Source organism: Oryzias latipes, chromosome 1 (genome assembly GCF_053564925.1).
Source record: "Oryzias latipes strain Hd-rR chromosome 1, Olatipes_Hd-rR_3.1".
Classification (NCBI taxonomy): domain Eukaryota; kingdom Metazoa; phylum Chordata; class Actinopteri; order Beloniformes; family Adrianichthyidae; genus Oryzias; species Oryzias latipes.
This window is the reverse complement of record NC_136237.1, coordinates 27,350,612-27,363,556: the sequence shown is the minus strand read 5'-3', so window position 1 is coordinate 27,363,556 and position 12,945 is coordinate 27,350,612. Positions and strand designations below refer to the sequence as shown.

Here is a 12,945-nt window from a genome sequence, read left to right as displayed (position 1 = left end):
AATTGTCTAAAATATCTTTTTTAAAACCAAATTCACTACAGATATTTTAAAGTTGTTGCAATCCGGAGCTGCTGTTGCTAAAAAACAACAAAATCCTCTGCATACATCAGATGATTTACTTTAAAACCACCAACCATACAATTGGTTTTACATGCCAATAGAGTTTGTTTTAAGATAAGTCAGTTTGTTTTTTTCTTTTTGAAGATTTGCATCTTAGCTTTAACGCTAAAGGTCTCACCTATGAAGAGAGGAAACCAAACATCCATTTAACATTAGTCTGAATTGATGCCTTTTTGTGATAAATAGGGAATCACCATTACAACATCATTAAAATCTACATTCAAACACATCATTATGCACTGCCGTAATGACCAAAGCAGTAATTAAATCATCTAATAGCTTTTTTGTTTCAACTATGACATAATTAATGAAGCTTTAAATAAAAATCAGCCCCACTTTTCAGACGTGCCATGCAGCAAACTGCAGGGAGCTCATCCAGATAGAATGGAAGGGCCTCCAGCTTACTGAGACGGAAAGTGAGTCAGTGGAGCTGTACGACTTCATCTTTGTTCAGGCTCCAATTATTGCTATTTACGCACCGTGTAAGATCTGCAGGGCAGCTTTTTACTGACAAACTAATTATAAGCTCTTGTTTTTTGGTGTTTTAATTGTTTCAGTTTCTGTCTGAAAGGAAAATATTCCCCCTCTGGTCGTGGAACCCTGTGTAAATGTCAATACTCTGCTCTTGCTCTATTTTTTCACCCCATTTTCTGGATCAAACAGTAAAAGTCAAGAGTTTTCATGTTAAGAAAAAACATAAGCTGAGTCGAATGTACCGGTAAGCTGGATCGTTAATTCTTGACACTGGTCTTTCTATATAGATTAACTGACTGCTCATTTGGAACTTTGCTGACAGTTTAAACTGGAATTAGTCACATCACAACAGCTCAGAAGTCCTCTCACTGGCTTTCATTTACCTTTAGAACTGATTTAAAAGGCAACTGTTAGTTTGTAAATCTTTAAGTCTCATTCCAATCATCTTTTGATCTAAAACAAAAGCGTGGCTATCATGATTATGTTGTTTTTTGGCAAAATAAAAAAAACGATGTCCTTTTTCTAGGATCTAGTTTCCGCAGAGCGGCAGCAGGTAATTAAAAAAATGTGCCTCTGCCTTGTGGGTGGAAATGTTGACCTGCCCCTTCCGCTAACTTGCAGCACCTCACAACCCCAACATAACATTACCGGTGCAGCAAAAATGGTGTTGCTTTATGCTGCTTCATGGTCTTACCCCCCTTCCCCTCCTATTATCACCCTCCTACCCCCCCCCCCCCTCTCTCTAACGTCCCTCTCTCTTCTTCCCCTCTTTCCTTTTCCGTCCGGTCCAACACCAAAGATTTTCAAACATGATTGAAATTAATAAAGTTTGGCCTCAATTACAAAAGGGGTTTATTCAGACATACCTTTGGTTTGTCTGAAGATTAATAACCCCTCTTGTTAAAGTAAAATATGTCCAACACAAGAGGCCCTCAGCTCTCATCTGTCTGCCTAGCTGTTGGACAGGACAAGTTAAAAAAAAAAAAATGGTGAGCAAATTGGAGCTGTCCAGCCGTATAGTTTACAGACAGATGCCAGATAAGACAGGAAAACAAACACGTACATGGATGTAATTGTCTGCAAGTGGATGCATCAGAATGGAGAGGAACAGGGAGCTTGTGGCTTGCCGATTGTAGATTCTATGTCACGCCTACAGGCTTTTTGCATTTCACAACAATTTGAATAAAGAAATACTCAAAAAGGCAGTTTTAATCTTTATTTTCTTCATATATATCCTCCGTCATGAGAAAAAATAGACAAGAAAATGAAGAAAACAGGATTTTAATACCTGTCAGATTTTTTGCTGGTAAACCTACTAAACCTATGACATCTGTAGGAATCAACCAATAGAAGTTGAAGGGGGAGACTCTACTTCCCAAGGGAGCTAAGCTTTATCTATTTTTAAATCCAAACTTACCTTTTTTATTTAACCTTTTTGCTGGTGTTATTCTTTAGCATGCACACCTTTACTGCTGCAACCCTCTCTTCAACCCTTTAACATTTTACTTTCTCTAAATTTTATGTTTCATTTTTCTTTGGGCATTGCTTAATTGCTGTTGGTGCTTTTCCTATCTCCTGTGGTGCATTTCTGATTCAAAGCTGCAGTACAAATAAAACTGCCTTGTCAAGATCCAGAGAAATGTTAACTAGAGGTCAAAGTTTTGGGGTGTTTTGTGACCTTTGGACTACTTTAACAATTTTTTATGCTGCAGTGAAGAAAATATTCCTTTTTTATAATGGTAGAATTTCCAGTGACAGATTTCTCAGTCATGATAGCATTGCATATTTCCTGTGTGAAGGAGTCATGATGCTGCAAAATTACAACAATTATGTGGGATTAAGAGCTCTGTGTTCCAGATCTGGTACAAACCTCTCTCCTAATCTTTGACCCCTCCCTGAACAGCGGTGTGTCAGCCTGCCTGTAAACATGGAGACTGTGTTGGACCAAATAAGTGCAAGTGCCACCCCGGCTTCACCGGAAAGACCTGCAATCAAGGTGAGTTTTTTTTCCTAAAAAGGTGTACACTCTGATAACCATTTTTTTTTCTTGTAAGGGAAGTATCCAACATAATAAAAGGGGTTTGGCTATAAGTGTTCCTCATACCGAACAGGCTTCATGGCAGCTGACATAAATATTCTTGAAAAAACAAACCAAGTAAAGGAGAACGCCGGCCTTAGCAACAGCAGGGTATATCAACCGTATTGTGGTCACAGTCTCCATGGCACTTTTCCAAAACAGTAAAGCAGCAGCTGGAACTGACGCTGCTTTGCCCTTACTTGACAGTATTGAGTTGCTGTAATCACAGGGAAGGAGGTGCAAAGTAAGGGCTGACTCAGCTTTAATTAAAGTGAGAGCTGGCTATGTTGATTGATCCTGAGAGTGCATCCTCCAACCTTCCCGTGTCGTCCCGATTACTGATCTGACATGATTTAGCCTGACTTGGTGCTGTTTTAAACTGGGCTTTTTTGAGGTGGGAGACTGTTTTGAATGTTGGTTGACTGTGGGTGTTGAAAAGCATTAAAGCTCCTCATTTATCTGTATGTTGACTGTCATCCAGGCAGCCTAAGAATACCTGTGAATTCATGCCCTGAGACAAGAATAGGATACTGTGTAATTAAAAATAAGAGCGGGGGGGGGGGGGGGGGGTCACTGAAATCTTTTACAGGATGTTTCAAATGACTCATGCTGCATTTCAAAGCTAGTTGGCTCCTCTTTGCCTTGCCAGACATCTCCTCTTTGTTTTAATATGCAGTAAAAAAAGGTTCAGCCTCCTTTTTTCTCTGAGAATAGACGTTTCTGCCAACCATTCAGACAGAATAATCTGACAGATATCATCCCACTGAGATGAAACTAGCCATTTAACCAAGTTGCCCTACTGTGTATTTTTTAGGCTATATATGTTTTGCAGAGATTAATATCTGACCCCCCTACTAGTAGCAGAATAGACTGTGTAGGGTAGTGGTGACCTTCTTTGCTGATTTAAACCACCTCCACACCACAGAATCCAGTTTTATTTTTTTTATTTTTTTCTAACTTGTCCTGTCCAACAGCTGGGCAGACAGATGAGAGCTGAAGGCCTTTTGTGTTGGACATATTTTACTTTAACAACAGGGGTTAATCTTCTGACAAACCAGAGGTATGTCTGAAGAAAACCCTTTTGTAATTGAGGCCAAACTTTATTCCTTTTAACTGTTTTTGAAAATCTTTTGTGTTGGACCGGATGGAAAGGAAAGGAGGGAAGAAGAGAGAGGGATGTTAGAGAGGGGGGGATAGGAGGGCGATCATAGGAGGGGGGAGGGGGTGAAACCATGAAGCAGCATAAAGCAACAAGCTACTGGATGTTTAACATTACGGTAAAGGCCCGTTCACACCAGGACGAATTTCGCCGGCGATTTTCGCCGATGTTTAATGCCTCGTGACTAAGCAAAGGGCACCAATGAGAGTGTGCACACCGACGCGAAAAAACGCCACGCGTCAAAGTGTCAAAATATATTCGACCAATGAGAATGGCGCTTTTGCACACGTGTCTGGAGCTTCTGAAGTTACAGTAAAACACAACTTGGGGGCGCTCAAACACAGAACTGCCTTGCTGAGCACACATACCAGCGAAGAAGATAGACGCCAAGTAGCGTCTACACAGCCACGAAGAAATAATGACGGACATTCTAAAATATCCCCGAACCAAGCACCAGTTGGAGCTACTGGTGCTTGAAATATTCATGTTTTCTTTGTATTATTCTGACAAGCGCGTAAATACTTACTCTCTTCTTCTGAGTGAAAAGCGACTTTAAGAAGCGTAAAGTTGCGCAGCGCCACCTTGTGTACAGGAGTATTTCTGTTTACATTAAGCGCCATGTAATGTCAGGGAATGAAATTGCATGTTCGCTCGGCTCATCGTCAGCGAAAATCGCCTGAGTGTGAACACAAAAAACGTGGCGAAAAACGCTGGCGAATAACGCCTGGCGAATATTCGTCCCGGTGTGTACGGGCCTTAAGGTTCAAATAGAATACAAATCTCAATGGGGCGGGGGCTGTCCTCACACACACTCAAATATTATAGACACACCTGTTAGCTGCAAAAATGTCCACATGTCAACATGTACACAATACAGATATTATTCACACATGCATACTAATGCCTTTAAGCCAACTAGTGTGAGATATTTCATTCAATCACGCAAACTATTAGTGCAAAGGTGAGCTAACACCTGTGCTCAGTTGAGTGTTTATGTTCTTCTAAAATGGATGATGGAATTTGAAAAGAAGGAGGGGGAGTGACCAGCCATCCCCACACCAAGACCCTCGCCGCAGCAGCCGCGGCAGCCAGAAGCCCCCAACACCACGCGGCAGCAGGCAGAGAACAACCGCCCCCCGGGCGACCACGTCCGCCACCCAGGCCAGGGCCAGCAGGACCGCCACAAGGCCCCCAGAGCCAGAGAGCAGGGAGGCATGGGGGGAAAGAGATTGCCGCCCCAGCCCAACCAGGAGAGCAGCCCCCCTGCAGCGCCAAGAGGGCCCAACGCCAGGCCCCAGCCGAGAGGGGTGCCCACAGCCCCAGACGAGCACCCCATCACCACCCAGGGGTTCTGGGCATCCCCCCGCCCAATCCCAGGTACGAGCCAGGACCCCCCAAGGGAGACCCGCTCCGCGCTCCAGGCAGCCATCCACCAGGCCCACGGTTGGTCCAGAAAGGTGCAAGACAGGGGCCAGCCGCCCCCGCCCCGGAGGGGGGCACCCCAGGGAGAAGGGGGCCCACAAGGGTTGTTGTAGACATGGCCCGACCAGGCTTGGCCACAGATGGAAGTTTGGCCCAGCACCCGGCGGCAAGGACCAGAACCCACTCCACAGGGACACAGACACCCCCGGCTCAGGTGTGATATGAACCCCGGCTTCTGGCCTTGCCAGAGAGCTCAGGGATCCCCCTCCCTGCGTGGGAGGGGGATCCCGGCATCCGGGGGACACGGCCGCCGTTGCCAAGGGCCCCGCACGCCCCACCAGGGATGGGGTAGGGGACAGATGGTCCAAGGTCCCGCCTTTCTTGCGAAATGAGTGTGTGTGTGCGTGTGTGTTAGTCAGGGTGTGTGTGCATGTGTGTGTGTTTATGTTGGAATGCATATTTTGAGGGGGGAAGGGTGTGTGTACGAAGGGGTGCAGTTAAAATTGGCGGGTAGGGCACTGAGAGGACATCTCCTGATTACTCACAGTGATGTCCCATCCCCCTCCCCACCAAGGGGCCCTAAATGTCTAAGGTGCAGTAAAAATTGGCGGGTAGGGTGCTAAAAGGACATCTGCTGCTTGCTGGCAGTGATGTCCAAGCACCCCCCTTACCAAGGGCCCTACATGTCTAAGGTGCAAATAAAACCGAGAGATGGGGGGCCCATTCCATACGGCAACCATCGGAGGGGGACCACTGCCAAGTAGCTCCCCCCATGGCGCAACGCAGGCTAAACCCCCCCCCCCCCCCCCCCCCCAAGGCAATTGGGGACAGCTGGTAGACTGCCCCCCAGATGTCAAACAGCCCCCCCCCCCCCAGCAGCGCGCCCAGGACCCCCAACCCCGGGGTTGAATCCAGTTTTAGTATTCTGAATCTGAAGTTAAGACTTTCTCACTGAAGTACAGCCTTGGCTGAGCATGGTTTTGAAGTCATGCAAGTCATGTCAGTCATGCAGAACAATACCTAAAGCAACAAAAGAGGAACGTTCTAAAGTAGATGCACAAATATTAATCAAAATGTTTTTTTAACTGAAATGACAACATGACCTGTAGCAATGTTTTTTAAGCCAAACCTCACACTAGTATGTGAGATTGACTAAACTGTTGATTAAAAAATAAAGTTATGTCTGAACCCAAATTGAACTGTGGCAACACAAAGAATATCCGTCTTCCTCAAAAGTTGTAGATTTAAAAGAAAACAACAAAAAAGATTAACGTGACACATTCCTTTTAAAAAAATCCAACAAAAAAAACCCTTTAGGTTCACCAAGAGGCTTTTCAACACCACACCTGAACTTTCCTTTCGGTCAAATGCAGCGGCGGAGATATGGAAGGGAAACATTTTCCCCCCACCCCAATTTTTGAGATATTAATAGAATCATTATTGACAAATATTAAGAAATCATTAAAGGAAGCTTCTTGTTCTAATTATTATAATTTTTTTTGTGCAAAAATAATCCGCCCCACCCATATACAGTAGCTCCGGCCCTGTTCAAATGATTGAAAATACCATTCTGACGCATATGCATGTATCTGTTTAATGCCGCTTTTTTATTTTCAAATCACAAAGAAACGCGCAATGCTTTATTTTTTCTGCTTTTGCTTTTAAAAACAGAAAAAGTTTGTGAATATACTGTTTTAAAGATCGAACTGGTGGCTTTTTTGCCCCAAGGCTCGTTTGAAATGCAGCAATCAACAAGCAGTTTGAGGCTTTTGTCCCCCTCACACTTTTTATACGTTTTTAGAGGTTCAGCTTAAAGGTCAGTGCTTTCAGGATTTATTCAAATGACTGATGAAAGAAAAAAAACACCACCTCCCACTCACTTAATGCATGCAAAACAAAGTAAATAAAAACGAAGACGAATGAAAAAAAAAATTCTTCTTATATTGTTGGTAATGTGAAATAGGCGAAAGACAGAGACATCCACTTAGTGCCAGTGAACTGGCTTTTTTGTGTTGAACCTTCATAAAATATTAACACTCACAGGACTGCATTTTCGTTTCAGCCTTCAAAAATTTCACTTTAAGTGTTTATTTTTCAGTTTGTTAGGGTGTAGCAGTGAAACCAAATTAGTCACTTAGTCTCTTCAGAGTGGATTACAAAGAAGAGAATGTGATTATTTACATCCTGGAAGAAACAAATAAATCCACAGTTAAGATTGACATGCTCTACTTTCACAATCCTAATTAATTTGAAGAGGCGCCTCAGCATGGGTGATGAGGTAAATTGTTCATCTTGACAGGGTGGCAAAGATAGATTATGCTCCAGCTGCATAAATAAACTCATTATAGGGATCACTTGTGCAACAGTTTGGCAGCACACACACCAACCCCCTTCTGGTGCCATCATCTTAATAAGATGGTTATTTTTTAAGCAGGTAGATTTAATTATCTTAACGTCCGAATGAAAGACTTTGCTGATAGAGCAGTGTCTCAGTCATTAAAGGCCCCACAGCTGCAGGACTTCCAGATGCTGTCGGCTAGATTAGTGATTAATACATTTCTGGGAATGATTGATCAGATACACATTTATGCTTGTTTTTTCTATTCCTCTTCTTAGATTACTACAATCTGGGTTCTTTTTTCCCTTTATCTTGGTTCACAAATTAAAAATTGACTGTTTGTGATGGAGATGGTCTTAACAGTTCACACGCTGTGATCAACATGTGAACAGCTGGGGTTTTTTAACCTCAGATCTGCTCTATCTGCCATCTTTTTTTAGGTTAGATTCTCAAGAGGTGAAAAGCTATAAATGAGTGTCAAATAACATAAGTTCTTGCACTCTTTTAGAGAACACATCTGTGCTTTTTCACACACTTTAAAGATAACCTCATTTAAATGTTTCCCAAAGTTTTATATGATCCGACACACAAAAAGTATGTTTAACAGTAAATGTTTGAAACAAAGTTAGAATCAGCTCACTGTTGACAAACAAAACTTAACAATTTTTTTTAGAACTTGTAAATCAGAAATGTTAAGGATTGTGTTAAAAAATTAACACACAAAGTAAATACAATTGTTAAATTCCTCCTTTTTCATAAAATCTTGATGTTTTAACTATTTTTTATTTGTCAAAATGTTCAGCTTAAAACATGAATCTAAAGCAATAAATTAAAGCATTTTTGTGTTATTCCGAAGAATTTTGTGTTGGTTGCAGGAGTTATTATTGTAGAACATGCATCTTTTTCAGTTGTAGACCCAGATCTCTTCAAACACCCTTCAGATTGTTCCAGTCATTGCATGTTTGTGCTTTTCACCTTTGTTTTAAAGAAAGTTCGTGTTTGTATCAGAACAGTTACAGTTTGCATTTGCAATATTTTCTTTGGTTAAATGATTTATAGTCCGCTGCTTGTCCTTTCCATCGGTCGTCTTTCGCAATTTAAGATCTAAATGTGTCTAAACTAAACTCGGACGGACCTCTCAATCCACCTGACCTGATGGTTAGATTAGAGCTCATTTGGTTTTCTGGTTTTAGCCTCTTGCAGCAGTTGTGTAATTTGTGTGTGTCATTGACCAGATACTACTAGTAAGTCATTGTATTTCCCAAATGGGAATTCCTATAAGGAAATCAGGTGAGCTGAGTACTACGTTGGGGATGTGTCATCTCCTTGTCACCTAACAATGGGTATTCTTAGCTCACCGCCGGAGGAAAGGTGGCTTGACTGATGGATGGTTGAACAATCGGGGAGGGGCTGAAATTCCTGGAGATCAAGTGTTTGCAGTCCTGCAGCTTGCCCCTTAAATCCTGCAAATTTGCTGACAAAAAAAAACAAAAAACTAATGAAATTGTTTTTTTCTTCTTTTTCTGTTCTGATAATAAGCTCCAGTTTGGTTCCCACAAGTGTAACCCTCTTTGCTGCACAATGTTGTTCTTTCCCTCTTAGCAGGTGGTGTTGTGGTCAGACGTTTTTAATCCATTGGTTGGTTGCTCTTTATTTTCATCTCCCTCAGCTCTTCCTGTTCTCCTTTCTCATTCTTCATCCTCTGATGTCCATCAACCCCCCAGAACACTTGTCACTTCCCATCCCATTTCTAACCCACTTTCTTTTGTTCAAAGAAGAAGCGTTGGACCATTTAACTCAGCCAGTATGGACCAGTCACCTTCCTATCATTCTTCCTGTGGACCGTCAGCCAGTGACAGAGGGTGAGATTCTCCAGTCAGTCCCCCTCCTCCTCTTTCTCAGCAGCTTCCCTTCTTTCCCCCGTTGGCATCATGCATGGTTTGGCCACTGCACCCGAGGAGGAGTGAATGTCACTTTCACGGACTTTTATTGCTACTTTCTGTCATGTGTGGCAGATGCGGTGCCTCCCAAAGGCAGCTTTCCAGTTAAAATGCCATGATGAATGCCAAGCATGTCACACTTCTACCTCCATGCAGCTCTTTTTCTGTCTTATTTCCACCCTGAGCACTGATACGATACAAGCAAACCACACCTGATTTCATCTTTCCCTTTTTCATATTTTTAATTCCATTAATGCAAACAAAGAACTCATTTCTCCACAGGGGTTCAGGGCTCACTCTGAAGGTCAAGCTACCTTTTTAGACAGTGTTATCCTCTTTAAAGACGAGCAAATCCCCAGGCAGAAGTTGTTGCTAATCTGTCCGTCAGTGGTCGAGCCGTGTCAGGAATGTGGCATCACATACCTCAGTGGAGCTGACCCAATAAATCACTCCCCTTTGCATCCTTTTCAAAGGTGTCTTAGCACTTCATTTGGTGCCAAGCAAACACCCATTTTTACATCTGTGATTGTACACCCATTTGATTTATTGGGGGAAAAAAGTCCATTGGTGATCATGTCTGTCTGTTTTCTCTAGGCTTTCTATCCATATGTGTTTTCCCTCTCCTCCTCTGAACTTATTTTTTTTCTTCCATAGATTAAAGCCTGGCTGTGTCTTGCAACTGGCTTGTGCTGATGCTCACTGAGCTTCCACTGTCTGAGAATGTGATCGCCTCAGTAATCCTTCATTTACATTTCTAACATCCTTTTTTCAGTCTAAAAGGCAAAAAAAAAAAATCAACAATAAAAAACTGTCTGCCAATGCCAACAAATGACAATGTTGCTATGATTTTTTTGTTTCTGCACAAACAAGGAAGGCTGTTGTTTACTTTGGAAATCAAGGATGGAGAAAGATTGGCGAGGCCAATCACACTAATGAGTCAAATTGTGTGTGCACATCTTCTCTGGGAAGTGTGAGTCCTGTTTTCTGTGAAAGTGAAGCAGTTATTGGGTTTTGACTTAATAACCACAGAAAGAGAATTTTCATCTGTTGGTGTTTGAGCAGTATGAAGTGCCAAAAGGAAAGAGCTAAATGTGGGACAGCAGAGACTGAAACTGTGCCGAAAAATCCTCATTAGTTTAACCTTTAATCCAGCAGAGCGGAAATGCTTCTGCACCTTCAGCTTTGTTTTTCTGCACACAACAGGGCAAAAACAATGAGCCAATACAATCAAGACCAATACACACCTCATGTTCCACAAATCACTGATGCTGCCCTCAAGTGGCAGCAATGTGCAACAACAGATAGATTGGCATACAATTGAACCTTTTAAAATATTTTTTTACTAAACTATTTGTCCTCTTTCTATGTTTAAGATCCTATAGCTATGGGACAATTATTAATCCCTGAAGGATTAAGTGGTATTACACCAGTTGGCAATCTAATCCACATTAGATTCAGGCTCTGTTTATAGATCAGGTCTTTTGGAAACAAACAACAAACCTGCTTCATGCTTCACGTCCTTTCAGAGTACGACCTATGTGGCTCTCAAAGAATTCCCTCAACATGTGTCGTTGGAGCCAGACACAATAAGTCCAGAACGACCCCACATGTGCAGAGAGATGAAGTCTATTTGTTCCAGTTGGTCTGCATCTCAGAGATGGGGAGTGGGGCTTACATTTCTTCTGTTCAGAGGATTTCACATTGTTCTATTTTTACATGCATCTGACAAATACAGTAGTTAAAGGCAGCAGAACAAGAAAATGCAGTATAAAGAAAAGAGAGGGGACTTTGGCTTTCTCCCACCGTCCAAAAACATGGTTCATGGGTTAATAGGCTACTCTACATTGTCCCTAGGTGTGAATGTGAGTGTGTATGGGTGCGTGATTGTGACCCTGCGTCAGACTGGTGACCTGTCCAGGGTGTACCCTGACTTTGCGGCTGGGATAGGCTCCAGCAGCCCTGTGACCCTTGAAGGGACAAAAACGGGTTTAGAAAATGAATGAAAACTCTAAATAATTTTCAAACCTTTAAAGTCCCACTCCTATCATCTTTTGATCTATTGTAAAAGTGTTCCTAGTGGTTTTAAAATTGTTAATATGCCGTTTGTAGCCAAAATAAAAATATCTTCTTCTGATTCACAATAATTTGATATTCAGAAAATCTATTTTGAGCTTAATTCTGTTAAAACATGTCCCCCATCATCAGAAAATGCCAAAAGAACATGTCAAAAACACTATTTTTAACTGAATGAGTATTTATTTTACACTCTTTATCAAATAATATACAGTTATTTTTATACACCAAACTGCCTTATGGAGTTTAGTGCATGTAGGATCAGGGGTTTGAACTCTCCGGCCTGACCGTCGTCATGAGGTTATTTGGTTTTAACAGGATGGACTTCAGAATGAAGTGAAAATTATTTCCTTAATATTAGCTATTTTTATAATACCAAATATGCATGACCCTGTGTGCAAATGCCTTAACATTAAATGAACAAGGAAATGACGACACAACACCTGCATTTATTTTGTTTCATTTAAATTAAAATTATATTTTTAAACCTGGCGTTCAGTATTTTGAAAAAGTCTTGAGAGCATGAATCGTAAAAAGACTTGTGGTATATTTTAAATATGTATCTTGATCTAGCCCTCTCTGTAATGACATTATTCAAAATCTTAATTTTTAAAACGTTTCTGGAGGACAAATCATGATGAGAATCATAACTACTTGAATTTGTGTGTTAGTATATTCTGAAATTTGTATATTTTTCAAAGAAAAGGGCAGGGAAATGTTTATTTCAAGCAATGCAGAGAAATAAAGAGAGGGAAATGCCCCTATTACCATAGTTCTGTTTGACAGTGAACTGATATGACAAGCTTCCGGCCTCTGCGAGGGATCTACATAAATGGATTTCATATACTATTACTTTTATTGTCAGCCTTTTGATTACTAAAATAACAAATATCTGCTCTGATTCAAGTCTAGACAAATTGTCCAAACTGTTTGGCATCACCTGCATGACTTTTGTATGCTTTGTTGGGAAAAAAACAAAAAAAGATTCCTCCATAAAAATACAAAACAGGCCTTTTTGTAAAAGAAAACTGGCTTCTCATATGAAAATGTAATAGTTTAAAGTCAACAATATGATGTAATAATACACATAACACTGAAGTTCTTATTGTTTTTTTTTAAATTATTCACAATTGAAGACTTAAAGGACAAAGATCAAGTCTATGTTTAAACAATTTCAAGCTCTTATACAAACAGTGTTCAGTGAAGTGGAAAAGTTTGCCCATTTTAATTTCAAACTATTAGGCGAAACAGCAGGGTGTTCATGCAAAGCCTTTAAATTATGTATCCTAACTAAATTGAGTAAAATAGAGCTGTTTACAGATAGTTTTGTAATTTATTTTTA

General features: G+C 41.2%; 1 protein-coding gene across 6 annotated transcripts in view; it reads left to right on the top strand.

Moving 5' to 3' along the window:
* Nucleotides 1-12,945, top strand: part of npnta (nephronectin a) — a 55,384-nt gene that overhangs the window by 20,396 nt on the left and 22,043 nt on the right. For 2 of the 6 annotated variants that reach the window (XM_078952371.1, XM_023957375.2), the window contains 2 exons: nucleotides 2,498-2,590; nucleotides 9,369-9,452. In XM_078952371.1, coding sequence (XP_078808497.1) covers nucleotides 2,498-2,590; nucleotides 9,369-9,452 — 177 coding nt within the window. Of the gene's footprint in view, nucleotides 1-2,497; nucleotides 2,591-9,365; nucleotides 9,453-12,945 lie in introns of all 6 variants that reach the window. The other 4 variants (XM_023957380.2, XM_023957373.2, XM_023957382.2 and 1 more) reach the window with 2 other exon arrangements.